The sequence below is a fragment of the Ochotona curzoniae genome, unplaced genomic scaffold, assembly GCF_017591425.1.
Source record: "Ochotona curzoniae isolate NIBS_2020 unplaced genomic scaffold, NIBS_Ocur_1.0 scaffold_3208, whole genome shotgun sequence".
In the NCBI taxonomy this organism is placed as follows: domain Eukaryota; kingdom Metazoa; phylum Chordata; class Mammalia; order Lagomorpha; family Ochotonidae; genus Ochotona; species Ochotona curzoniae.
Genome location: NW_024467106.1, coordinates 16396655 through 16424339, shown reverse-complemented (window position 1 = coordinate 16424339; position 27685 = coordinate 16396655). Strand labels below are relative to the sequence as shown.

General features: G+C 56.9%; 1 protein-coding gene across 1 annotated transcript in view; it reads left to right on the top strand.

Annotated features, from left to right (window-relative positions):
- COL27A1 (collagen type XXVII alpha 1 chain) overlaps window positions 1-27685 on the top strand; it is a 113693-nt gene that overhangs the window by 80605 nt on the left and 5403 nt on the right. The window contains exons 28-53 of the mRNA XM_040963284.1: window positions 1076-1129; window positions 3381-3434; window positions 3735-3779; window positions 3877-3921; window positions 4164-4217; window positions 5194-5247; window positions 6091-6144; window positions 7296-7349; window positions 8480-8533; window positions 12359-12466; window positions 16468-16521; window positions 16615-16722; window positions 17543-17596; window positions 17967-18020; window positions 20704-20760; window positions 20880-20933; window positions 21321-21374; window positions 21610-21663; window positions 22357-22410; window positions 22496-22603; window positions 22961-23068; window positions 23675-23782; window positions 26604-26657; window positions 27133-27195; window positions 27402-27455; window positions 27607-27642. Of these exons, the coding sequence (XP_040819218.1) occupies window positions 1076-1129; window positions 3381-3434; window positions 3735-3779; window positions 3877-3921; window positions 4164-4217; window positions 5194-5247; window positions 6091-6144; window positions 7296-7349; window positions 8480-8533; window positions 12359-12466; window positions 16468-16521; window positions 16615-16722; window positions 17543-17596; window positions 17967-18020; window positions 20704-20760; window positions 20880-20933; window positions 21321-21374; window positions 21610-21663; window positions 22357-22410; window positions 22496-22603; window positions 22961-23068; window positions 23675-23782; window positions 26604-26657; window positions 27133-27195; window positions 27402-27455; window positions 27607-27642 (1650 nt within the window). The remainder of the gene's footprint in view (window positions 1-1075; window positions 1130-3380; window positions 3435-3734; window positions 3780-3876; window positions 3922-4163; window positions 4218-5193; window positions 5248-6090; window positions 6145-7295; window positions 7350-8479; window positions 8534-12358; window positions 12467-16467; window positions 16522-16614; window positions 16723-17542; window positions 17597-17966; window positions 18021-20703; window positions 20761-20879; window positions 20934-21320; window positions 21375-21609; window positions 21664-22356; window positions 22411-22495; window positions 22604-22960; window positions 23069-23674; window positions 23783-26603; window positions 26658-27132; window positions 27196-27401; window positions 27456-27606; window positions 27643-27685) is intronic.

Here is a 27685-nt window from a genome sequence, read left to right as displayed (position 1 = left end):
CAAGGCCAGAGGATGAGGGTTTGGGATTTCTAGCACCCGTCTCCCCAGGCGAATGGCTAATGTCCAGCCTCCCTCCCAGCCTTGGCATCTGTTAGGATAGCAGGTGCCCAAGGTACGACCAAAACCCAGGCAAAAGGATGTTCAGAGTCCATCACCAAATTCTGCCTCCTGCAGTTCAGGCTTCAGCCTCCTTGAGCCTTGACTTTCCTAATGGGAGGAGAGAATCCTGGGAAGGATTGCAGATGGCAGCTGGGCTGGCTTTGGCTTGTTTAAGAGAGCCCACCCCGTCTGAGCTCGGAGGTGTGTCAGAGGGCTACCCACCTCATGGGTGGCATGGGGACCTGGGCTTGGAAGGAGAGAAGCGAGGAGGGAGGCACCCGCTTCTGCTCGTCGCCTTCCTTCCTCACCCTCATGGCTTCTTGATGTTCTGGCATGTTGTGCTGTGTGTTCAACAGACTGCTTGGTGCAAACAACAAAGCCCACCTGGCTTAATGACCCTGTGTCTCCTAACCCTTCTTGTCCTTTCTGCATCAGTCTGAGATGACCATGAACTGGGCAGCTTCCCTCTGCCCCCAGAGCCCATCTTTGCTCTGCCTCCCTCCTTGATTGCTCCGCTAGACCCCCTCTGCTTCTCACACTCACTCCAGGGCTGGGCTTTGGGCCCTTTCTATCCTGGGTAGCGGTAGAAGAATGTATTCTCGTGGCAGTGAGGGCTGGAGGCTGGGCCATCACCCTCCCTGCTCCCTGGCTAATGCCAGACGCAAAGGGAGGTGGGTAGCTGGGGAGCCCATTGGTTGGAAGTGGCCCCGAAGCTTCTCTGTGTTGGCGTGAGATAAACAGGAAAGAAGCGGCTCATCTAGGGAGCCTTTTTCTGCTACCCAGAAAGTTCAGGGCCTGCCCCCCTCCCAGGGCATTGGCCCAGATGTTACCCCGTCTCTCAGCTGGTGGCTGCAGGAGCTGGGGCAGGGCGACTTTGTGTAGTGTCCAACTGAGACTGTGAGCTCTGCCCACCGCACTCCTAGCCCTGTGTTGCTCTCTGTCCCTGACAAAGCCTTCTCCACTCTCTCACCCACAGGGTCCTCCAGGGTCACGAGGCCCACCAGGCCCAAGGGGAGCCAAGGGACTCCGGGTAAGTCAGGCCTGCGTTAGCCTTGGGGCCACCTACCGGACACCTACCTGCTTTCGTCCTCCCAGTTCTGGCGGCAAGGCTGAGCCTTCACAGTTGCCAGCTGTGGGACCCAGGGCCAGTGTCTTAACCTCTCTGGGATTTTCTCATCTCACTGAGTTAGTGTGACTGGAGTGGCCCCTTCCAGGGGGGCTGTGGATTCTGAGAGCCAAGAGCCCAAGGCTGCGTGTTGCTGTGGGGAGCTAAGAGGAAGCTCAGCAGGCCTGGCCTTGGTACTGACTCCTCCCCGTGCACCTGGGGCCTCCCACTGTGAGATGGGCCAGCAGAGGATCAGCCTGGGCAGATGGTCACAGAGCCCATCACTAACCAACATCTTGAGCTCAGCAAGAGCCTCAGACCAATGTAGTCTACGTTTCTTTCCTCCCATTCCTTCATTCCTTGTCCATACATTACAATGGCTGGCCAGATATTCCTCCCTGCCAAGTCTGACCCTGAGGCTCCAGGCCTGGCTCGAGGGCAGCCCTGGCTGTGGCTACAAGCCTCTTGGGAAGCATGTACAAGACAGTGACATGTGGCTCTGATGGAAGCCCAGGCCTGCCTACAGCCTGAGATTGTTGGGGGATAAGCTGCCAGGTGGCTCATAGCAAGGGTCAGGGCATGCAGCTGCCCTGGCTCCTTTCCCTTCACTGGAAGACAGGGAGGAAGGGTGGCTGGAGGCTGCTCCTATTCCCTCAAGCCAGTCCCAGCTTCTCCCTGAGCTCCCTGGGAATTATGCATCTCCTTGAGAAGAGCAATTTTTGCACATTTCTTCCCCAGCACAGGCTCCTCTACTTTGTGGCTTACATACGCCCAATGATGGCAAGCTCACTCCCTTGCCAATCAATAGTGCCTGGCATTAGCTGACACCTCTTCTGGCTAGCTGTGTCACTGGGGGCGCATTCACTGCCATCCTAAGCCCATACCCTTATGAAAGGAGGCCAGCCAGCAGCTGTCACTGGTGTCACTGCTGCTGCTGATGTCCCTACCATCACAGCATCACACAGCCCCTCTCCTGAAAAGGGTGAGCAGTGTGCCATGGGATTCAGGCTAGGCTCTTGGCCTCTCTGAGCTCTGTATGCCAAGAGCTGCCCCTTTATGGGGAGCTTGTGCTTCGGCCAGGGACAGAACCTGTCTCTTAGGAGTACAGCCACGTGCTGGAGTTCCCACCCTCTTCCTGCCCACCCGGCCTTGGGCCCCTGATCAATCTGTAGCCCTGCCAGAGCCCCTAGGAGACTATGGGGTAGAGAGGCTGGGAGCTACAGACAACCATTACATGGAAACATCATACTTTCTGGCCCAATTGTTAATTCAAAATGTCCTTGTTTGCTTTTTCATTAATTTCCCTCCATTTAGCTTTCTCTGTCCCCATCCACACTCACACATGTCACCACTATTTTGGTCTGGGAATGTCACAGGCTGGTCTTCCTGACTCCTGGCCCAGGGCTGGCCAGACACCTTCCCAGGATCCCGTTGTTCTCCCAGCTTAGGCCCCCTCAACCCACCATGGAACAAACGCCAGACTGTTCTCCATGGCCCTGGAGCATCCCCATGGAGGCAACTCTCCATGGAGCACTGGGTACCCCGCAGGGAATACCAACTACTAATGTGTAGTTTCTGTGGCTGGGCCTCGGTCTTTCCATCTGTGCATTGGGCGTTGGGGTGGACTCCACTTGCTTCTGGGGTGTCTGAGACACCTGTCTGCAGGTCTGACCAGAGCCCAAGGGAGCCAGTATCTCCTCTGACCTGAGCCTGTTGGTTCATACCTCTAGCTGGAGGAGAACAGGGGCTGTACCACACACCTGGCCACAGACCCATCCCCCTTCCATGTCTGCCCCTATCATTTTATCTCCATAGACCCATGCACCAGTTTCTGCTCCCATTGTATCTGTCTCTGAGCTCTTACCCTTAGTCTCCACATCTGAGAGATGGGTTAGCTGGGAGACTGAAAGTTTATTCACAACCAGCCTCATTTTGTAAGGGCAGGGACTCTAGCCAAGTCCTCCCTGTGCTGTGTCCCCTGCAGAGCCACCTCAACAGGTGCTGCACAAGTGATCTGCCTCCAGTGGCAGATGCAGGGGAAGAAGAAGGCTGGGCCCCAGGCTGTGCAAGGCAAGAATGAGGCCCAAGTCACCAGGTGGCCCTGCCCTCTTGGTTCTCAACCTGTGGGAGACCCCTGCCATCCACCATGCTAGTTAATCTCTTTTTCCTGTTTCAGGGTCCCCGAGGACCGGATGGACCAACTGGGGAGCAGGGATCCAAGGGCCAGAAGGTACTGATCACCATGGCTGGCTCAGGAGTCCCAAGACTAGCGTCCCCAAAGCTTCCCTGCACCCCCAGCCTCTGAGAGCCAACCCCACCTCTGGCTACCCCATGGATAGAGCTCTTTGAGCACATGTGGGCTTGCAAGCTACACCCACTGGGGGAGGATATGGTTATTTTCTCACTTGCACAATGGGGAGAGGGTGTGCGCTATGGTCTCACAGGTCCCTCTTTGGGGAAAGGCCCTCCTGCATCAGGTCTCTCCTGCAGTTTCCCCCCGACACACCTTCACATGCTCTGCTTCCTGCAGGGCCCTCCAGGACCAAAGGGCAAACCTGGCCAGCCCGGACAGCAGGTATGTCAGGGCCAACTCTAAGCTGATCAACCCCCTCCCTACCCCTGCTTCAAGACATACACCTCTGATGATGGTCCCCCCCAAAATGTGTTTCCAGGGGCCAGCTGGAGAGCGAGGCTACTCTGGCGCACAAGGCTTTCCCGTGAGTCTTTCCTGCAGTTCTCTCTGTGGGAACTTTTGGGGTGGGGATCATGGCCACGTTAACTGAGTCCTCATCCCGCTTTAGGATCCACAGATTCCTGGCCACCTGCTCCTGCATGAAGCCCCTCCAGCACACTGCCCTCCTTCTGGAGGCTGTCTGGGTCCCTAAACCCGTGGGATCAGAGGAGCAGGTGGATGGAGAAGGCCGTGGAGGGACCCAGTTGCCTTTGTCTTTTTCCGCAGGGCCTCCCTGGTCCCTCAGGCCCACCTGGCACCAAGGGCCTCCCTGGAGAACCGGTATGCATCTTTTCCCTCTTGGGACTTTTGCCTACACAGGCCGGCTTAGCTGAGCTACCCTCCCAGGCTGGGGAACAAGTGCTCAGATGAGGGAAGGAGTGAGCAAGGGCTAGGGAAGTAGCTGGAGTCCTGGCCAAGGGCCGGCTGTGGTCTGAGTCCAAGCCTACTAGATCTCTTTTCCCTCCAGAAAAATGAGACAGCTAGCTGTCTTCACCCCAGCTGTTCTGTTGTGAAGATGAAATAAGAAAATGTGCAGAGTGTGCATAACCAGTGCAGGGCCACAGGAAGGAGGGAGAGAAGGAGGAGGATGAGAATAAACCTGCCAGCTACCACAGGTCGGGGCCTGGGGGAGGAAGTAGGTTACAGACCAGCAAGGCAACAGAGAATCCGGAGGGGGGGGGGACCAGCTCAGGGAGCCCTTCAACACTGCTCTGGGAGGGAAGACCTTGGGGGCCAGTCCAGGTGTCAGGGCTGCTGAAAGTGGTATTGCTGGAGATCTGAGAGAGAGAGAATAGAACTCTCAAGGGTCTTGGGTGGATGAAATCCAGGACCCTGCAGATGGAGGGCAGAGGGCTTCCACTAGCTAGACTGCTGTTGCCCGGAAGTTAGCTGTGAACCCTACATAGCCTGGGGCAGGGCGATGGAAGTGGGAATGGAGGCTCCCAAAGGCAAGACCCCAGGTGAATGGACCCAGAGTGAGGCAGGCCCTAGTGCAGGGGGGGTTCTAGGTCGGAGGGGTTTCATCCCAGGTGAATAGTAAGGTGCAGGTGGCTTGAGATGAGGGTCCAGTGGGTGTGCATGGTGAGGAGGGCAGGCTCAGGCTCTGGGTGCAGACTGCATAATTTCTGGGGCTGCAGGTCCCTCCCTTGCCTCCTTCCCTGTCCTCTGTCCCCCACAATTGGCTGCTTAGCCTCAGACCCCAAAGAATTCCCAGGCTGCTACCTCAAAACTGTATATGTATCTGTGTGTCTTCCAGGGCCCTCAGGGACCCCAGGGGCCAATAGGTCCTCTGGGAGACATGGGACCCAAGGTGAGTGCTTAGGGACCCTTGTCTGTTGCTGTTGCTTCTGCAGATGTCCCAGCATCCCCCAACACTCCTCTAGAGCCCTGCCATGCCACGCCCTGCCCTAGAGGCTGCACGGAGGGAAGGATAGGAACCAAGCATATGGGCCGAAAGGACAGAGCTGAGTGAGGGAGCTGACTCCCAGAGCCAGGCATCAAGGGGTGCCAGGACCCACTGGGAGGGTCTCCAAGGCCCTTCAGGCATCCCTGGAAGCAGCCACCTCCTGCTCCAATGCTCCTCCTGGCACTTGGGCTGGTGCCTGCCCACTGAGGACCACTCAGGAAGACTTGGAAAGAACCTTAGGCACCTGAGTCTCATCCAGAGGGGGAAACCGGGTCCCAGGGGGCTGTGCAAGGCCCAGTGCCAGTGGGGCTAGCTCCGGACCCCTCCTGCCCTGGCAGCGCTGGCTTACCTGCAGAAAGCAAGGTTAGAATCACACAGCCCTGGACAGATGGCACCCAGTGTTTCCTCGCTGACCCTACACCAATCATAGCATCTTTCTTCCCACGCTTGCCCAGGGCTCCCACTGTGGTAAACCACACTGGTGGGAAGGGAAAAGGTTCCAGCTGCCGCCAGGCAGTCCTGAGGCTTGGCCAGGCTGGGCCTGACCATCCCCGCTCCTGCCCCCTCCTCGCTCCTACCCCCTCCCCATTCCAAGTGCCAGCTCCAAGTGCTCGCCACTGTGTGTCTGTCCTGCTGGTGACCGCGGGCACATTGTCTGCCCTCTCTGGGCTTCAGTCTCCCCTCTGTCTCACGTATAGCATGCAACCGGGCCCAGCTCTGGGAGGCACCCGTGGTATTTTCTTGCAGGGGCCGCCGGGTGCAGTGGGAGAACCAGGCGTTCCAGGGGATGCTGGGATGAAGGTGAGCTGAGATGAAAAGAGGAGAAAAATGGTGTGTTGGAATGGGCTCCCAGCTGGCGGCCGAGTTCTCTCCCTGGAGAAGAAACAGGCTTTTCTTGTGCCTTGGATAATGGGTTCTCTGTGCTCCTAGTTGGGCAGCGGGGGGCCTGGCCACAGCCACCATCGAGTGTCCACCCGGCCCCAGGGCCCCCCACCCCTGCCCCCTGCCTGGCGATGTTTTCCCTGGCACCTGCCCCTGCCTCCACGCTGGCCTCATGCGATAGCATCTGCATTCCAGCGCCAGTGCCCCTCATTACCTGCTGAGACACAGGTGCCCATTGATCTGGGCTCTGGGGAGTGCCCCGCCCCAGCCCTGGACCACTCGTCACTCAGGCTTTTTTGGCTGCTTCCGGCTGGGGACCATTGTGGAGGCAGGGCCCAAGGGAGCTGGCTCGGGCTGTGGGACCGGAGGCAGATCGCCCCTGGTGCTGGGCCTCCCTGCCCTTTGGAGAGGGTGCTGGGGCAGGCCTGAGACTGTCACACTTGGCTTGTTCCCGGAATCACTTGCTCCGATGACAAGGAAGGAAGTTAGCAGCTGGAAGCGGGGGGGTCGTCCCTTCTGGGTGGCGGGGGGACTTAGCCCTGCTGTGTTCCTCCTTGTGCCCTCACATGTCAGCACAGATTGCAGACTGAAGCTCCCTGGATGAGAGAGATCCTTCTGGAGTCTTCCAGAGGGCATGCGACCCCTGCTCCAGCTCAGGAGGGCCTCCTCCTCCGAGTCTGCAGGGGAGAGGCAAGAGGCTGATGAACCCCATGCCAGCTGGAATCCTTGCATCCAGACCCGAGTCCGTGCTGGCATAGTGGCCTCCCTGGAACTGGATGCTTATAGTTCCCTGCAGGGCTGTGGCAGCAGTCGAGGGGGCCCACATAGTAGGGTCCCTAGAACAAGGCTAGATGACAGCATTGCTTCTACTGTCACCTCTGAGGTAGTGGCCACCCTGGTGTTCATCCCTCTGCCCTTGACTGGGAGAAGCCTGTGGCAGGGGCTGGTTGGGAGTGGGGGATCACTGGCCCTTCCTTTCCTCCTTCCTGACCCTCAGGGCAGAGCTGAGGGAAGTGGGCCTGGCTGCTACTCCTCAATGGGTGACCGACCTTGTGTTTGTTCCCTCCTAGGGTGACCTTGGACCCCTGGGTGCCGCTGGGGAACAGGGCCTCGTTGGGCAGCGGGTAAGTGGAAGCAAAAAGCAGTCTCCCTGGGAAGTCCCCAGGGTGCCTGGGAGCAGGGGGCAGAACAGGGCTTGACCCAACCTCCTGGAGCCAGAGTGGTTGCAGCCCCGTCCAGTCTCTCCTGGCAGCTTCTGCATGCTGACGTCATGCAGTATCAGAACCAGTGGGACTCACCGCCTGCTCTGCGTTCTTGTGGTCCCTTAACAAGGGCACTGTCAAGGCTCTGAGAAGGCCTGCGGTCAAGGAGTTGGTTTCTTTTGGATCAGTCCCACAGCCTCCCGACAGATGAAGCTCCATGTACTTGTACTGAAAAAACCCGTTCTATGCAACTTTTCCTTTTCCAGTGGAGCTTGTGTTGCTCTGGGAAGTCATGCAAGACTTTGTGCCCACCACTCTGTGCTCTGTGTCTGGTTGATTAGATTGAGTGGAGGACCCCCCCACCAAGGGGTGCTGTGTGGACACAGAGGGTCCAGCTCAGGGGCTAAAGGCCCTCGAGTCAGCTTCCCTCATTCCAATGCTTCCTGCTAAGAGAGAACAGGGAAGGATGAGCTTGGCACCCCGAGATAGCAGATGCTACCAATTGATCAGTAGGGCTGAGTTACAGTATAGTATGGTAAGCCTCCACCGTCCCATAGGGGCTCTGGTTTGAGCTCCACTTCCAATTCAGTTTCTCTCTAATGCACCTGGGAAAGCAATGGCAGATGGCACAGAGGAGAATGACAGACACGTGTGGGCCACACACTGAGTGCACAGCAATGAGAGAGAGAAGGCCTGTGTCGGAAAAGTCATGTGTAGGTGGATTGATTAGTGATGTCTGTTGCAGGTGCAAGCTGAGCAGTATCTGCACACCTGTTGTGTCTAACCACCCCTTCTTCCTCTGGCCCTGAGTTGCCATGAGTGTTCTAAAAGTTTAGAGAACACCTCACCTCATTGGACAGGTGTTAGGGAACCGAGGCATCAGGGACATGCTGGGAGCCGGTGGGGACAGCAGGGAACCTGTCTGAGGGTCCGAAGGCCATTAAAGCTCTTGCTGGCAAGATTCCCTGAGAGTCGGCCTCACTTTCCTCAGCTTAGAAATGGGATTAGTGTGGGACTCTCCCCAGTGATATCTTTCCCCCAATCTTTTCCAGGGAGAGCCTGGCCTGGAAGGCGACAGTGGCCCTGTGGGACCCGATGGGGTGAAGGTAAGTGCCCTGTGGGCAGGATCTGGCCAGGCCCCACCCTCCCATCCAGGACCTCCTAGAAATCATGTGTTCCCACAAAGCTCTGAGATCAGACCCCATAGAGGTCTGTGGGTGGGGAGTCCACGTTGCCCAGTGGTTGCTGCCTTCATCCTCAGCCCTGGCTGCCTGCTCACGCCTGGATCCTTGCCCATCTGTCTGCCCAGATGCTCTTCTTCAAACATCAGCTTTACTTGGCTAAGCACGGCTCCTGGGTACCCACCCTCAGTCAGATTCACACCAGGTGCTCAGTCGTCCCAAGAGATGGAGAGGAAATAGTTGTGCACCCCAGGACACTGTTGGGCAGGACCCATCAGGCACTAAGCCTTACATGGTGGCACCTCTATCAGTGCTTAGAGCGAAGTCCTGTCTTTCCATGCAGACATTGAGACTCATAAATTAAGCAGGTTACCTAAGGATGGACAGCTTAATAGGGGGCATATCCAGGACCCAAATCTGGACTCGGCCGGCTCTAGCTCCTCTGCTTGCTCCACTGCTCAGCGTGTCTGTTTTAAAGGAGGGAAGACTGGGGCTTAGAGGAAGGCAGAGGTATGTTTACCCAGCATCTGCTGGGAGTTGATGATCTGAAATTCAAACTCATGGCTCACTCAACCTGTTAGCTTCCCATGGGCCTCCTGCTCCGTCCAGGATCTCCTGGGAGCCAGGATGCTGGGATCTTGGAAGCACGGGGCTCAGCTCAGGTGTGGGCAGGCCCTGTTCTCTGGTTTGCTAGCCTCACTGCAGTTCCGTCCCCTATCTTTGACCCAGGCCTGGCTATTCCTCTATGCAAGTTAGCTCCCCAGTCCTGAGTCCCATGTGCCTTGAGCCCCTCTGCCACCCAACTATCACGTGATCTCAGATCTGGACTTCCTTCCCTGGACCTCGGCTTCCCCTTCCCATACTCCTCTTGGTACAGGCAATCCCAGAGGGCCTTAAGCACAGGCCCTGGGCTCTGGGTGTTCTTTGCAAGCATGAGAGCGCCCCCTATCAGTCACAGTCCAGCTTCTCTCACTCCCAGGGAGCAGCCAGGTCCAGAGCCTCCACCAGCTGCCTCCACACCCTTTGCCAAGTACACACTGCTGTGCACGGCAGGATGATGCTGGTGTGTATTGTGGCTAAAACACGCTGTGTCACAGGCATTCACCTGCTCCATCTTCCCTGTAAGGACCAGGACCATCCCCACTCCACAGAGGAGATGCCTATGGCACCACACAGCACTGCCTTGTTCCACTTCCAGGTGGCTGCCTATCTGCTCCCTGGATCCTCTGCTGGGGTGGAGCAAGAGGGGTCTTCCAGGCTGCACTGTCTCGTGCAGTCTTTCTTCCTTCCTGGTTCACAGCTCTGTGGCCCCGACTTTATCTTCTTTCACTCCCTCCATGGCCAGTTCTCTCATAGTGCTTGAACCAGAGCTGTCACTCAGATGCACAGCATCTTTGCACAAATCCCAGGAGGGACTATTCCCACCGTGATGTCTGACTGGGATGTCACCATCAGAAGAGCACCATGGTGGGCAGTGTACCCTGGAGTCCTTGTTTGCCTGTTGTCTCTCAGGCCAGGGTGGAGGTGATCAACAACAGTGACCCTCTGCCTGCACCTGTTCAGCACCTTGCCTGGATTCTTTCTGTACTCACAGTCATGCTTTGATCTTTATTTTACAAATCAGACATGCCCAGGGTCATGTAGCTATTGAACTTGAACTCAAGCAGCCCCATCCAGGGATGCCGGCAGATGGAATAGTCCTCTGGGCGTCAGAAGGAACCAGACCCTTGGGCCTAAACTGTGCCTGTCATGGCGTTCTGTGTGGCAGCAGGGCACCTGTGCTATCTCTGGGCCTCAATTGTTCCATCTGTAGATTGAGGCAGTTTTAAGGCTCTCTGGAGCACCTGAGAGGGCAGATGTCCCAGAATTCTGGGGTCTTCTAGGAATCCCTAGAGCCCATTTCGCATGGGGTACAAGAGACCCTCTACTCCAGCTGTGTAGGAAGCCAGGGCCATGGCAAGGGATTGGAGTCATGCTTGGGGTCTGGGCTCCTGCAGGGCCTACAGCAACCTGCCTACCTTTGAATGTCAGAACAGGAGGCCATGAAGAATAGCCAGGAGTGGGGCTCTGTCCGGGGAAGTCTGCAATACCAGCCAAACCTCATGCCAAGCCAGGTTTGGAAGCAGAGCGTGCCAGTGGGAAGGCCCCAAGAACCCAGTCTAGTGCCCAGATCTGTATTGCTAGGATATGAACCAACTGAGAGTCTCTCCATTTACCTGGATCATGGGCTAGAAAGTGCTCCAGCCACTCCCACTCTCCATAGACCTCACCCACATGCCTCAAGCAGTGGTAAGCACCTAGAAATGGCAACCCCAAACCTCTCTTCTCGGCCAGTCCAGGTCCCAGGCCCCAGCAGCCTGAGTTGTGCCTCTGCCCTCTGCCCTCTGGACACACATGTATGAGTCAGTGTCCTGGTGGAGCATGGTGCTAGGGAAACAAACTTAGCAGAGTTGCCCTCTGCTGTTCCCAGCCTGCCTATCCCTACCTCTGCCCATTCCTTTCTCCTACACATGACTCCATGTTCACTCCCATGGGACACCTGGGTGGTCCACAGACCCACATGACCCATCAGCCCTGCCTTCTGGTGACCACTGCTCTGTCCCCAGCAGCCACTGCTCCGTCTGCTCCGGTCTGGCCTGCCCAAGCCACTCCAGGAACAAGCGGAGATGACAGTGATGAGATAAGACCGGCTTGGGGACACATGTGTGGTTTGTTTCAAAACCTCTCTGCAAAGCTGGGAACACTTGCCAGCTGCTCTGGGCTCCCTAACCCCATGCCAAGCACTGCCTTTCCTGGGAGGTAACCCTAGGCTCCCCCAAACCCTGGAGTCCCAAGAATACCTTGGGTACCTCCTACTCTGTGAGGGGACATCCCCCTCCCTCCAGCTCAGCCATTCTCCACTTACGGGATTTCAGGTCAGATGACCTGGCCCTACCTTGACTTCATCTGTAAAATGGGATGCAAAGAGCACCTGCTTGGGAGGCTTCTCACAGGATTAAGCCACTTTGCTTGCAGAGGCTCCCAGATGCAGGTAGCACGTGGTCACGGCTATTGGGGTAGGTGGGAAAAACTTCACAAAAACTTCACAGTGTGTAGCATGAACAAACTGCGTGTACCTCAAAACTTCTGGTACTCAAGTCAACTGGCCTTCGAATGCCATCATGGCACAGACTTTTTGACACCCCTGGAATGCAGATGGTCGGCGAGGGTAACCACACGGAGTGAGCAGTGATGCCCCAGGGATGCATCAGCAGGACAGTAAGACAGGAGCAAGGACTGGGACAGGAGGACCATGCAGGGAGTGCACGTGCAGCTGGCCCAGGAATGCTCTCTGGCCTCCCTGCCTGACAGCAGTTGCCTCCTCCTGAGCCCTGCACACAGCGATCTAAGCTGTTACCTGTCCCTCGCTGTTGTGGTTGTTAACTACTTCAGCACAGAGGCCTGGACACAGTTGTTTGAGAGACGGACAGGGCAAAGTGTTTCTCTTGGTGATCATTTCTTCCGTCCTTTCCTGTGTGTCTCTGGTGTCTTCCTGAGCTGACGCCTTCCTCTGGACCCATGGGCCCATCTTGGCTGAGGCCAGGGCATCCTGTGGCTCCCCGCCTTGGCCCCCTTGCAGCTCTTGGCAATATTAAGGGATTCCAGGGGTCTGGTTGGCCATGGGTATTGGGATGAAGCCCAGGGGTCTAGGGCTCAGATGGGCTTGGACATTAATTGTTCTCTCTCTCTTCCCTATTCACGTCCCTCCAGGGGGACAGGGGTGATCCAGGGCCCGATGGTGAACGTGGAGAGAAAGGCCAGGAAGGGCTGAAAGGTGAGGAGGGGCCCGTTGGCCCCCCTGGCATCACTGGAATCCGGGTGAGTGTGCAGGCTGTCCCCAGAAGTCCTGTGACAAATGGTTTGCATGTGCGTCTTTAACATCCAGTCTTGTACCAGGAGGTGACCAAGTGCTGGTGTTTAGAAGTACAGGAGGAGCGGCAATGCCCTTTGTCCTTCACAGAAGTGTCTTTCGTGGGCCCATAGGCGTTTGCAAGTGCTGTCTGGATCAAGCTCCTTAAGGCTAATGAGATGACTCAGAATGCATCCCTGCTCTTACAACCTCCCTGTTTTCATGTGTGGGCACCCTGCCCAGTGCTTTCGAGAATGTTCTCTGTTTGAAACAGATGGCAGCAGCTCTGGCAAAAATCTGAGAAGTTGAGGAACTTGCCCAGACTCACCCAGTGAGAAATGGCAGGCCCCAGACTCACACGCCACTCCCGTGTGGCATGCGTCTCTAGGCCTCGGCTGCGGGTTTATGAGGCACAGACTGGGCAGCAGGTGAAAGCCAGGTTTGAGAGCATCTCCAGACTCAGACAGATGAGCTAAAGCTTGCCTTACAGTGGGACCAGGCTGGTTTTTACAGTTGAGAAGGAGGTGTGCCACTGGCGAGTTCTGGATCACTGCAGTTGCCCCACCAGGGGACAGCGGATAAGGTGGCCCTGAGCGTCCAGGCCTGCACCAATGCCAGCAGGTGTGAGGCCACACCTCGGCTTCCTCGCTGGCACTGCCATTCATCCTTCAGGCCCAAGTGCAGAGTCAAGTTCCTCCGTAGCCTGCAGCCTGTAGCCCAAGTGCACTGGTGCCTGCCCTGGATGGTGTTGCTCTATCCAGCAGGACTGCCGTGGCTCACTCAGGATGGAGCCAAATGAGCCTGTAACAGCTACAGTGGTGGGAAAATGCTTGTTTCCTAAAAATAGAACTGGAGTGCTAATCCCCCAAAACAGCTGTGACAGAATGAGCTCACCCAACAACTGGAGAAACCCGGGAGGCGCTCAGCCCTGCAGCCATGCCAGGCTCCCCTGGGCCCGACTCCGCAGTGGAGAACTGAGCCACGGGGGTGCTGGCCACGATTCCTCACCAGGGAGTCTGCTGTGTCTCTCCTCTCAACCCTTGGCCTTTAGGGGAGGAAGGGTTTGGAAGGAATGTGTGCTAACTGCACCCTGCATTCCAGCATTGCCGGGACCCTTCTTTAGTGAGCTATGGGTATCACAGCCGTAGGGACAGAACAAGTGGCACAAATCACCCTGGAGGCAGAGGTCCAAGGCTGAACCCATTTCTGGCACAAGCAACCTACTCTGTATGCGGTTTTGGGCAAATTGCTGCCCTCTATGGCCTTTGGTTTTCTCATCTTGAAGATTGCATGAAGCTTGAGATGAGAAAACATTTCATAAAATGCACCGGAGATCTAAACCACTCTTTATCAATTTGGAGGAAGAGAGGACCAGCAGCTAGTGGTGGGGAGAGGAAGATAGTAGCATAGGTAATGGTGGTGGTGGTAATGATGATGATGATGGTAATGGTGATGGTGGCACTGGTGGTAGTGGTGATGGTGGTGGTAATGGTGATTCTGGTGCTAACGTCTGCATTTTGCTCTTGCTCCCAATCCTCATATGCTGATATTGGAAAGTCTCCCTGGGGTCACACTGGGGCATGGGGTGTTACATGGTAGGGGCAGCAAGGTGGAGCCACACTGGGGCATGGGGTGTTACATGGTGGGGGCAGCGAGGTGGCTGACCATCAGTATCTTGGACCTCAGGGCTGCTGGCCTGCAAACAGCTGGATGTTTAAAAATAGAATTTGAGTCATCCAGGGTTTCTCAGAAACGCACACAGTCACGTGTCATGTAACACAGCTCTGGTCAGCAGTGGATAGTGGCTGCCACGTGGGTTCCACGAGGGCAAGTCATCATGTGTGATGTCATCATGTTGCGTGTCATGCACTCTGGCACCCATGTCCTCACAGTGACAGAAACGCCTCACCATGCGATTCTAAGAATGTTGTCCCATCCGGGCACCTGGGACTACTGGCTGGGGCTCTGCAGGCTTCTCCCACTGCAGGCTCCTGGGGGACTCGGGACGCCCATGATGGGGCGCACTGGCTCGGAGGGCCCAGCATTCCTGCAGGAGGCGTGTCCTGAGACCAGTCTCCAGTCCCCTAGCTCAGACCCCGGGCCTTGCTGCTGACTCATCCTGTCTGACAAGGGAGGGGCCAGCAAATCCCACCGGCCACTGCACGCAATTCCTGCACAGTCCAGCCGGGACCAACTCGGGACAAAATGTGCCCAAAAAGCAGGGAGCCCTGGCTCTGTCTCACCCAGCCAGGCCACCTTCAGGTCCTACCTTCAGCTCGACAAGGGCCAGGAGAGCGTCTTCCTCCCAAGGGTTCAAGAATGTGCACAAGGGCACACAGCCACAGCGCCTGGTCCATGGGTCTGGTGGGGAGGACGGCTCATGTTTGATAACCAGAGCATCAGCCCATGTTGGGACTGTCCCAGCCAGCGATGTCCAAGAGAAACAGAATGGGAGCCACATGTGTCAGTTTGGATTTTTCTCTTAGCCACGTTGTACAAAGGTAAAAAAGAAACAGATGACATGGTTGCTGGTAATAGGCCTTATTAAGTACAGATATTCCAAACACTGCCATCTCAACACGGGAGTAAAGCAAGAATGCAGTGGGAGGGATTTTGCATTTTTACTCTCTCTTTTTTTTTTCAGTATTGAGTGTTTGAAATTGGATCTGTGTGCTGAGCCAGCGCATTTCCATTCAGATGCAAATTGTCATGGGAGATATTTGATCAGGATTAAATTTCACAACTTTTTTAAAGGTTTATTATTTTAAAGCTTATGCATTTATTTGAAAGAGTGACAGAGAGGGAAGGAGAGGGAGGGAGACAGAGAGAGCTCTCCCCTCTTTTGCTTCCTAAATGGCTATAAGAGAAAGCCAGGAGCCAGGAACTCCATCCTGGTCTCCCACCTGAGTGCAGGGGTCCAAGCAGCTTAGCCCACTGTACCCTGACGCCAGCCATGGTAACATTTGCCGCAGAAGGTGCGTTTCATGTACCCAAGTTGTTCCAAATGCACTTAAAAGTTTCCCAGGAACTGACGTGGGTTATCAGCTTTCAAATTAAAGTAATTGAAAGAGTCTTATATTTCTGGAGCTCTCCAGCCACACGTGGCTTCAGGCCATCTATCTGCAGGGCTGGTCCAAGATCTCCATATTGAAGTGGACCAGGCTCAGGGATGCTGGCAGCCCTACCCAGGGCCTCTGTGCCCTCTCACACACATGCTCTGACTCCTCCAGGCTTGGCCTCGATGCCAGCAAGGGCAACCTGCCCTACCCTTCTGTGTCTCCTCCTAGGAAGCCCAGGCCGGGTACTCTCCCTGCTTCTGTAGCTGTGTCTGAGCGCACACTCTCACCAGCACACCTTGGTGAGCCTTGCCCACCGCTTCTGGAGAGGCGACAGGGAAGCGTTTGGGATGTCCTGCCAGGGAGCGGACATAGTGGCCTTTCACAGGCCATCACCTGGGGTCCTCAGGAGCAGTCCTGCCTAACGCCTCGGAGAGGCAGACCCTGCCTTGGACCCTGGCTTCCAGGATCATACAGAAGTGACATACACTCGTTAAGTGACACAGGAGCCCAGAAAATGCCTCCTGCTACCTTGGGACATTACTAGGGACCCAGAGCTGGGAGGTAGAAAAAGTTCCTGGTCTTGCAGCCAGCAGCTCTGTTGTGGAATTAAGGTTCCGTGGCTAACTGCTGGCTCTGGGCAGGCCACTGCACCCCTTGGGACCCCTTCTGACTTGGACAGAGCCATAGCAGGCTAGAGCAGTGCTTGGCCTATGGAGAGAGCTCCATACAGACCACTGTGCCTGTTGGAATGCCACTGGGTACCTGGTGGTAACCATGGTGACAGCCCAACCCTGCGCCAGTCTCAACTTTCCCCATGTCATAGTCAAGGTCACAGGGCCACCAAGTGACAGCATGTACCAGCTGGCTCAGCCTCTATTGTCCCTCCTTTCTTACTTTCCTTCTCCCTGCAGGGTCCAGAAGGAAAACCAGGGAAGCAAGGCGAGAAGGGCCGGGCCGGGGCCAAGGTAGGCTGCCCGCTGTGCTGTGAGGGCCAGGCCCCTTTGTCTGCCCACTCACTCTGCAGGTCTGCTCACAGCTCGTCTCTCCTCCCACTGTAGGGTGCCAAGGGCTACCAAGGACAGCTGGGTGAGATGGGCGTCCCTGGAGAATCAGGACCCCCTGGTACCCCAGGCCCCAAAGGGTCACGGGGCAGCTTGGGACCAACGGTGAGGACACTGTGGCTGGGGTGTGTGGATGGAGGGGATCAGGGCCAAAGGCAGGGAGGGAGGTACCAGGTTCCCTTGCGTGGCTGTTTGCCGAATTCCTGGGTGATTCATCACCCTCCCTGATCCCCTGGGCCCTCTGGGGACCTGCAGGGAATTGTAGCTCCTCTCTGGGAAAGCTCACAGACTCCAGCCCCTTTTTGCCACCTGAAGGGGTCAGAGCAAGGGTCCCTCAGGAGACTCCTTGTGTTCCCAGAGACAAACCCTGCTGTGCTAAGGGCCCAGCCACCCTAGGGAAGCAGGTACGGGAGGACCAGGAGGAAACCACTGCAGGGCCCTGGCTGACCATGATGATGTTCTGAGGCTGCAGGGCTGCCCTGAGAGAAGGGGTCTACTGGGAGATGAAGACCCTGGCAGGGGGGAGGGGAGATGTGGGGAGAGGACGGTCTGTGACCGTCAACACCTGTCTGCTCTATGGTGTCACCTGTGACTGTGCTGTCACACTCCCTCGTGGCCGATTTCCAGCCACTGCAGTGACATATCTTTAACACAAGAGATTTAACTCTAGGTCTGCCACATTTGATTTTTAATGGTGGCTTCATTCACTCGAAACTAGCGTGTGAGATCTCAGGAAACCTGGCCGTTGTGGGCAGCCATGCCCCACTGGAGTCGGGAGTCAGAAGGGCCATAGCCAGGTGGGGTGGGCCGGGGTTGCTCGCTGCCTACTTTGATCTCTTCAAACATGGGGAGGGGCTGGAGGACCCCTGCTGTGGGACACCCTCCCCCACCACTATATGCCAACCAGGATCTTCTCCCCTCCTAGGGAGCTCCAGGACGGATGGGGGCCCAAGGAGAGCCAGGACTGGCTGGTTATGATGTAAGCAGACATCAAGCTCTCTGCATGAGCCTGGGGCCCATGGGTAGGCTGGGCAGGGGCAGGGCAGATGGTGAACCTACCACGCAAGACCTCTGCCACACTTCCGGAGGTGTCTACAGCCTCAACCTGGGAGATCCCGACTGCTCTCCCCATCCCAGACTAGCCTATTTTCATCTAAGCTGGCACCTGCGCAGGGACGGCTATGCAAAACCCAGGTCACACTTCTGGGGACACCAGGGCTTAGAGACGGCCACATAGCCAGCTTGGGCAGAGTCGGGGCCCAGCGGCACAGCCTGGGTTCCTTTCCTTCCCCCCTTCTGAGTCCTCACTCTCCCCACTCCATGTGCCCACCTCTATTGTTTATCTGCAGGGACACAAAGGCACTGTGGGACCCCTTGGACCCCCTGGACCCAAAGGCGAAAAGGTGGGTGTGCCTGATCTCAGAGAGGTAGGACCAGGGCCAACCTGAGTCCTAGGGTGGCCCAAGAGCAACACGGGACCCACATAGCGACTCCAGCCAACACTGTGGCTGGTCAGGAGGGAGCCCCAAGGCCAGTGTCACTGCCGTCATGCCTGGAAGGTCAGGACCAGCAGGTCCAGGCTCAGCACTGGATCAGGTGTCATCTCGGAGCCTAGGAGTAGCCATGATTCCTGCCCCCACAGGACCTGGGGCCGCACAGGGGACATGGACTCATGTGACAAGTGCCAGAGTACAAGCTGTCCCTGTGAGGCATGGCATGGGAATGAGGTCGGGTGACCACAGTGAGGGACGGGTCTAGGTGACCAATGGGAAAGTGCACGGTTACAGCCAAGCAGGGACCACAGTGGCAGAGTGGCAGGTATCTCCACTCCGACTTGCAGCTCCACATCAGGCGGAGTGACTGCCGGAAGGAAACTGGCTGAGTGGAACACCTGCTCCACGTTCAGGGAACAGGGGATGTGGAGGCCAGCAGGTACCAGCAGGCTCCCATTCTGTAGAGCGCAGCACAGTCAGGAACCCAATGTCGAGTCCCTCCCGCCTACCTGATGATTTGGCCAGAACCATTCCTAGCTGGTGGCCTCTGCCTCCAAGAGCCCTCTTTTCCTTGGCTGCATCAGCTCCCCATGGTCTATATCCTGGGGTTCCTGCTGCTGAGGCTGGCTTGGGAATGGTGACCGGGGACACAAAGCAAAGAGGAGCCATCGTGCCCCCAGGGGCACTTTGGGCTGTCTGAGAACAACCCAGCACAGAACCTGCCCTAACCTGCTGAGGCCCACTGCAGTTCCCCAGGGCCCCTGAGGCCTTGCCCTGTATCTCTTAAATGCCCTAGGATGTGGGGCTGTATGGGATCTCACTTCCCTGACAGTCAGGTGCAGGCTACAGCTGCTAAGGCGTTGTCAGCTCATTCCTCTGATGTGTTCTGGCTGCTTATCCAGGGGCTGGGCAGGGACCCCTCAGGGGCACAGCAGTCTCGAGTCTGTTTCAGACAATGCGTACTCTGTGGATGCATAGTTGCAGGGTTTGGTGATAGCGGGGACACTGCAGCATGTGCTCACACAGACCACAGTGACTAGGACAGACCTGGGCGCTGTTTCCCTCTGGGCATGGTCACTGTTGGACACGTGCTTACGTGGCTGCGACCATGATCACAAGCTCACAGCCCTGAATGGCTGTGAGAAGGGAGAGAGAGCAGGTGGAGACCTAGGATTTCTCCCAGAACCTGTATGTACCAGGGCTAAGGGCAGACTGTCTCTGTGACACTCAGGCATAAATTCAAGGACAGTGGCGGGTAGTGGTCGGGGTGTTGGCTGCACAACTGTGTCAGCTATGAGATTGTGCATGAGAGAAGTCTCAGGAGCTGCTTGGCACCCAGAACATGCTAGGGCAGCACTGGACCCATCCCCGAACCCCGCTCCCCAGTCCTGCCACCTCCTGCTGCCTGCCACTGTGGGGGTTCCAACACGGCTCACCACCAGAGTGGGTGGGGAGAAGCCAGAATCCCTGTTCTCCCAGCCATTCCCTGGGCACAGCTTCTTCCAGGCCTTGGGCCAGGCCCCGCCTACCTCCAGCCTCAGTCCCTGCAGCCACAGCGGCCAAGGGCCAAGTCACGTGGCCGCCAGCTCCCAGGATCGCCCCTGGCCAAGTTTGCGGTCTTGTTCTCGAGACAGTTTCCGGCTCCTGCTTCTCCAGCGGCCCCTCCTGTCCCTGCACATGCCCTGACGTCAGCCTCCATGCTGTCTCGAGCTGGAGCGCTCCACACACCTGCGATGGCTCCTGCTCAGTCTCCTTGCAGCTGGCAGCTGCCATCCAGGGCTTTAGGGTGGTGTCCTCCCCTCCACACTGCCCCTGCCCCAGCCTCTCTCTGGTCACAGCTGTGCGACTCACGGTCACTGCTGGGGTCAGCATGGCCATGGGTTGAGCTCTGTGCAGGCACTGTGGAGCACTACATCCTTTTTGCCCGCAGGAGGCAGTTGCAGGCAGAACCCTGCGGTGGCCTTCTCTGTGGCCCCAAGGTTCTTTGTCTAGGTTCTCCTGGCCACACTCAGAGAAAGAGGCTGTTCTTGAGGCTGAACAGCTCTGAGCCAGTCACACCCTAACCTGGGCCTCAGCAGCCTTGTCTGTGAAGTGGGGCTGTCAGCACCTGCTTTGTGCAGCAGGGTTGGGAGGCTCTGGGGAGCCTGCCTGTGCCCAGCCCTGGCAGTGGACCTGTGGCTGCAACCACTGCTAGTGTGGCCAGGCACCATTCAGGGACTTGTGCGTCACTTCTGGGGATGCCCATCACTTGCCCAGGGGCCTCATCCACTCCTCCCCACCTCCGCTTCCCAGGATGAGGGAGGTTAGCTCAGAGGCAGGAGGGACTTGCTGGGACATGGCCCTGATAGCCCCAGCTAAGCTCCCTGATCCCCAGGAAGGTCCCAGGCAGGTGACAGCAAGGAGGATTCTGTTATGGGTGCCACAGTTCCAGTTCCTTGCCTCCGGGGCCCACCTCAGATCCACCTTACCCCTTTGCTGTCTGACATCAGACTCTCCGGGTGTGGCTCTGCCCAGGCTGGGCTCACCTGTGCCCAAAGCCCTGGGCCTGGTGTCTCCACATTCTGTGGTCCTAAAGCCGGTTCTGTGTCTGCAGGGCGAGCAGGGCGAGGATGGCAAGGCTGAGGGGCCCCCAGGGCCACCTGGAGATCGGGTAAGCACCCTGACTTGCCCCATGTTAGAGAGGGAAGAGGGGAGGCTGGGCACCAGCCGGGTGGTGGTGGGGTGTCCCCTCCATCAAGGAGTCCCAATTTTGTTGTCCTTGTCATCTAGGGCCCTGTGGGTGACCGAGGAGACCGCGGGGAGCCTGGGGACCCTGGATACCCTGTAAGTACCAGAGCAGAGTGCCCCCTGCTGGTGGGTGCAGGAGTTTAGTTGAGGACGGCTTCAGTTGACACAAGCCCTCCTGTCCAGTTCAGGGCCCCAGCCAGAGGCACAAGCCCCCGTTGGTCTGCCAGGGCCTCTCTTCACACTGCAGGGGGACACAGACGACACAGCAGGGGTGGCCGCACCTTGCATAGGCTGCCCATTGCCCACCAGGCAGTGCAACCCCACCCCTACCCCCACCTCCATCCAGGCTGGGTGGGGTTGGAGTCACCGTCTTACCCTCTTTTGCTCACAAGGAAGCCCCAGTGACTCACAACTTCCTGGGCCCCAGCCTTGGCCCTCACCTGCTCCAAGATGGGTGCTCACCTGTCTCTCCTTGGTTTCCAGGGGCAGGAGGGTGTGCCAGGCCTGCGAGGAAAGCTGGGCCAGCAGGGACAACCCGTGAGTGGTGCTGCTTGTCCGCTCCCCCCCCACCACCAGGGTCGGGGGACACCGGGGGTGGAGGAGCTGGGCCCTGCGAAGTTTATGGCAACCCTCCCTGCAGGCAGGGCTGGGACAGCCCCCAAAGCCTGCACCCCAAAACCCCTCCCCGCCCTCCCCCTCCAGGCGGAGACTGGCTGCCCGCCCCCGGGAGAGAATCCTGGGGCTGCTTTGCGTCATCTCACCTTGTTTGCAGGGGCATCCTGGACCCCGGGGACGGCCGGGACTCAAAGGATCGAAAGGTGAACAGGTGAGAGGTTTGCATGTTCACTTTGGAGAAACTGAGGCGCAGCTGCCTGGAGCAGGGAGAGAGGGGAAGGAGGCAGGAGCAGGCCTAGGAGGGGACTGAAGCCATTTCATTCCCTTTAAGCAGCCAGGGATGGAGGACAAGGCCCAGCTTACAGGGCCTTGATCTGAGGTCAGCCCCACCTGGGACCAGAGACCCCCACCACCCTCCAGCTAACAGCCCAGGCCAGGTCCCCTGGGGTACACAGTGGGAGGGGACCAGGGCCAGTGTGCAAGGGCAGGACACCTAGAGTCTTTGGGAGAAGGGACTTCCTGCCTCAGATTGGTACCCCTGTGCCTCCCTACATAGAGGCTTGGCCAGTGCTGCCACTGCCGTAGTGCCCTCCCCTGGCCCAGCCTGTCCCTTCGGCTCACACCCCAGGAACCTTACACTCCTGAGAACAAGTTAGGCCAGCCCTCCAGGAATGGTCAGAATCAGAGTCTGTGTGTGTGTGTGGTAGGGGAAATTTGTGGGTTATCCTATGCCCAGAGTTGCTCAGCCACAGCATTGCAGATCCCAGGGCCAGTGTGTGTGGCCTCCTTGTGGTATCAGACACCCAGAAAGCCACAGATTCCTTTCAGTGCCCCTCTTCCAGAGCTCCTGGGGGTCGACACCTCCTCCAGGCAGGCCTCTGTCACTCAGCCCTTGCTTTTTCAGGGACCAAAGGGAAAGCCAGGCAAGGCTGGGACACCGGGCCGGAGGGGGGTCCAGGTGAGTACTCCGTGGCTGCCACCGCTGTCCCTCCAGCCACTTGCCCCTCTGCAGGAACCCTCACCAATGTCTTCTGTGTTCATAGGGCCTGCAGGGCCTGCCAGGGCCCAGAGGCGTGGTGGGGAGACAGGGCCCCGAGGGCTTTGCTGGACCAGATGGGCTTCCTGGCAGGGACGGTCGAGCTGGACAGCAGGTGAGCAGAGCTAACGGAGAATGTCTCTCTTGGAGAGCAGGTGTGTGTGTTGTGGAGCTCCTCGGGCCATGGGCCAGAGAAGCCAGGACTGGAGCAGGACCATCAGATCCAGAAGTTCCCAGGGAGGCACGCTGGCTGCATCCCCTGGGGACTGGGAGTGTGGCCCCTCAATGCCCAGCGGGGTCCGCTCATCTGCTGAATGTGTAGGGTTCCTGGTTTAGGATGCTACCTGGTCCCTACTCAGAGCCACCTCCTGCTACACCCAGCTCCGTCCCACCTCCACCCCATCCCAGCCATGCTGTCCTGCCTCTGTGACTTTCTAAACATGAAAGACCACCCTTGCTGCTTGCTTTCCAGGGCGAGCAGGGGAACGATGGGGACCCTGGCCTCATGGGCCCTGCGGGGAAGAGAGGAAATCCAGGCGTGGCAGGCTTGCCAGGAGCACAGGGACCCCCCGGATTCAAGGTCAGACCCCTCCCTCCCCCGCTTCTGCCTTGGCACTGGCTGCAGTCGTATGGATTCTTCAGGCAGTCTTGTCGCAGGGCTTTGGGCAATGCAGCCCATGTCATGGAGCTTTCTCGAGGTCCCTGCCCCAAGGTCACGGCTGGTCCAGCGTGGCTACTGCCAGCTGCATTGTCCGCGTGCACCCTCTGGTGGCTCTTCGTGAAACAGCAGGAGTTCCTGCCCAAGAGCTTCTCCTCCAAGGAGCCCTTGGGAACCCTCTGGTGCCAGCAGGAGCCAGAACCCAGGGCCAGACACGAAAGGGGAGGCTGAGAGAAAGGGCTGAAGCCTGACTCGTGCCCTCCCTGAGCTTGCAGTGTGGTTGGCCGCAGGAGCCGCAGACTGTAGCACTGGGAGGCTTGCAATGGGAATTGCATGACGGGCTGTGGATAGCTGGTGCGGGGGAGGGCAGAGAAAGCTGGGCAAGTTTTGCTCTCTCTCAAGGCCCCAATCTGTTACCCACACCGTCCTGAGACCCAAAGAGACCCTTGGGATCACCCTCCTACTTCTCCCAATTCTCCCCACCCCCCAACCATTTCTGCTGACTGACAATGTTGATGTTTCTTTAAGGGTGAAAGCGGGTTGCCTGGGCAGCTGGGGCCCCCTGGCAAGCGAGGCACAGAGGGCGGAACAGGACTTCCTGGGAGCCAGGGGGAGCCTGGCTCCAAAGGCCAGCCGGTGAGTGTGTGCACCCTGACATGTATATACCACTGTGTGCTGCCTGCACACACACACACACACACACACCTGCACACCCAGGTTGTACACATATGCAACACACACAAACTCACATGAATGCACACATGCTTTGTTCAGGCACACACATGTCCATCTGCGTGCACTGCCCACGTGCACACACAGTTACAGGACAACCAGACCACAGAAGCTGCCTCCATTGGGGGCAGTGCCATGCTCTCAGCGCTACAGGCCATCCTGGCCTGGGCACCCCAGCCTTGTGGACTCCTGGCACAGTGCTCCGTCTCTCCCAGGACCTGGAAAGGGGAGAAGGGGAACAAAATGCAGATGGGGATGGTAGGAAGCAAGCAGCCCGTGCTCGCACACCCCTAGTTAGAAGCAAGTTTAAATTTAATTAACTGCAAGGAACATCTGCTCCAAAACTCCATGTTGTTACATCAGTTCTTGCCTCAGATTGGTCTGAGGATTCAGCCTGGTTGCCATTGAAACCTCTTCGGGCTTCTCTTATGGGGGATGACAAGTTCATTCTCAAGCTCAGGGAGCTTCATTTTCAGACTCACAATGATATTGCTGTAAATATCCTAATAGATCAGAGAACAGACTAGGGGTCCCAGAATACGCTATCCCCATATGGACAACTGACCTTGAACCAAGGCAATTCAATGAAGATAAAATTGTGTTTTCCCACAAGTGGTGCTGGACCAGTGGATATCTCCTACCAGGTACAGACATCAACACAGGCTTTAGTTGTAAGACCTAAAATGACGCTGGTAGAAATCTTTAAGACCTTGAATTAAACAGATGCTTTTGCGTATGATATCAAAAATCAGGATCCCTAAAAGAAAAGCTGATAAATTGTGCTTCATCATATCTCTGAGGAAGGATTTTTAATCCAGGATATATCAAGAGTTATTAAAACTCAATATTAAGAAAATGAGCAGGGGCCAACTTCATCACTTACCTGGATAATCCTCAGCCAGCAAGTGCCTGCATTTCACCTACACACTGGTTCGTGTTCTGGCTGTCCCACTTCCTTCCAGCTCTGTTTGTAGCCTGGGGAAGCAGTCGAGGACGGCCCAACATTAGGACCCTGCACCCACATGGCAGACCTGGAAGAAGCTCCTGGCTCCTGGCTTTGGGTCAGCTCAGCTCTGCTCTGGCTTTTGGGGAGTGAGCCAGTGAATGAAAAGCTTTCTCTGTCTCTTCGTCTCCCTTTCCGATAAAAACAAATCTTTAAAAATGAACATCCCAGTTTAAAAAAAAAAAAAGTGGGTCAGAGAGTTGAATAAATCCCTTAGAGAAGATACACAGATAGCAAAGGAAGCCACAAGAAGAAACTTGAGGTCATTGGCCACTGCCCCATGCTCATCACACCGCTCTAGGATGCTCCCACGCTATTAGAATAGTGACCAAGGATGATATGGCAGCTGATCATACAAAATGTTGGCAAAGGTGTGAAGTGTCTGGAATTTTCATACTAGCTGAGTGGTTGGTTGAAAAGGTCAACAAATGTCTACCCTAACATCCAGCCATTTTGTGCACCGCCCCCCACCCCCAAGACGAATGAGCACATTCGTCCATACTCGGGCTCATCAGGTTAATCGTCCACCTGCAGTCAGCCTCATGTGGACACTGGTTTTAGTCCCGACTGCTCCATGTGCAATCCAGCTCCCTGTTTATGGACTGGGAGAGAAGTGGAAGGTGGTTCAAGTTTTTGGCCCCTGCACCTGTGTGGGAGGAAACTCCTGGCTCTTAACTTCGGATCAGCCCAGCTCCATCCATGTGTAGTAGTTCCACATGGGGGGAAAGACATGCATCCGTCAGATGGCAGACAGAGCAACAAATTGTGGTACGTCCTATGATGCAATTCTCTTCAACAATAAGATCCGCTATAGGTGCTCCTTGGCTGAGCAGAGCCTACCTGCCAGGCAGCCTGTTGTAAGTTAAAGATATCGTTACTGCCCCTGGCTTACTGGCCATCATAGCAGCACCATGCATGGTCGGGCCACAGGGAATCACTTGTTTCCATGACAGCACACCCTACTGTGAGCCCAGGCTCACTGCTGTTGCACAGCATCCGGAAGGAGTGTCCTGATGCTGCTGGTGTGGGGCGAGATCAGATTCAGAGTCAAGTTTCTAAGCAATGCATGCAGCTTGAGCGCCACGAAGAAGTAGAACTATCCAAGGTCAGGGGCCATCTGTGTTTATCCTGGGCATTAATACAGGCAATTCTCAAAATTATCAGTAAGGGGAAGTGATTTGTCACAGGTGTCACCATATATGAACAGGAAATTCCAACCCAGGGCTTTCTGTGGATGCCAAGTCCCCTGGCCCTCCCCGCCGGCCCTGTCATGCCTGCCTCCTTTGGAGATAGGGGCCTGGGTCACAAAGGTCCCTGGGCTGAGTCTCATGCACTGCATGACATGGGGTCCATGGGGGCCTGAGGTGTGGTCCTGCTGTCAGAGTGTCCATTTCCTCTTCTGCGAGCAATGGCCATATTGCCATATCGTCCGCCTAGGCTGATGGAGCACGCATGGGAAGTGGTGCGCCAGGCACGCAGCAGCTCTTGACTGACAGGGTTATCTATGGAGACTCCCTCCTTATGGAGCCGGGGGGCGTGTAGGAGGGGTCTTTGTTCCCTTCCCTGAAGCTGTGGGTCCCAAGCTGCTGGGTGCTGGTGATCATCCTCCCGACACAGGGCAACCCAGGATGCCAGGCCCATGGGCCCCGGTAAGGTTCCTGGGGGACAGCCAGGCACTCATGTCCTGCTGCCCTCGTCCCAACCCTTCTGTTCTCCCCATAGGGTGACACTGGCGAGATGGGCTTCCCGGGAATGGCTGGCCTCTTTGGGCCCAAGGTATGGTCCCCACTCCGCACTGTTCCTGGGCAGGGGAGGGGTGAAGGTCCCATCCATCTACCCATTCATTAGTTCATTTATTCATTAAACAATCTCTGCCCAGGCTGAAAGTCAGTTGGACTCAAGCAAGAACATCTCGCCTTCTCTCACCCCCAGTCTTACTCCAAGAGCCCTGAGCTCCAAGCCCAGTTCTAAAGTGTACTTTCTTGGTGCCTCAGGCAAGCCAGTTGGTACCTCTGGGCTTTGGCTGACCCATCTGGAAAATAGGAAAGCTCATAGTTGAGGATTGTAGCAAATCAACCAATGGATTGGTGCACCGCGCAGCTCGAGGCTAGAACCTGCTAAATATCTGTGGATGTTTTTTGGGCCTGGGGGAACCTGCCATGGGTCCCGGCGCCATAGGAGCTGCTGCTGGACCTTTGCCTGGTGGCTGCTGTGGACAGACAAGCCCTATTATTTCCTCTGCATCCTGCAGGGTCCCCCTGGAGATGTCGGCTTCAAAGGCATCCAGGGCCCACGGGGGCCTCCTGGCTTGATGGTAAGCCCCTCTGTATCCCAGCAGCCCAAGCACTTGTCCTCCTGTTTCTCCTGTCCCTTCCCTCTGTGCTCCCCGCCGCCCCCCTAGCCTTCCCGCACCCACCTTCACTGAGCTGTTGCCACCGGTTGTAGCGTCCTTCCTTCCATCCTTCCCCTCGGGTACCTGGGATAAGGAAGGATGTCAAGCCTCTGGTCCCTCTCCTCCAGGGCAAGGAAGGCATCATTGGACCCCTCGGGATCCTGGGACCCTCCGGACTTCCGGTATGTTGGGAGATCTGAGCATGACCACTGCTCGCTCCCCTTCTTCTTGGATGCACATGGTCTCTGTGAGCCAGTCTGTGCCTCAGTCTCCCCACATGGGGCACGGCGCTTCCCCTCTGATCACTGTCCCCTGGGATGTGGTTCATTGCAGGGTCCAAAAGGGGACAAAGGCAGCCGGGGAAACTTGGTGAGTGGATGGGCCAGGGGCCGTGCTGCTGCCAGGGGCTGGG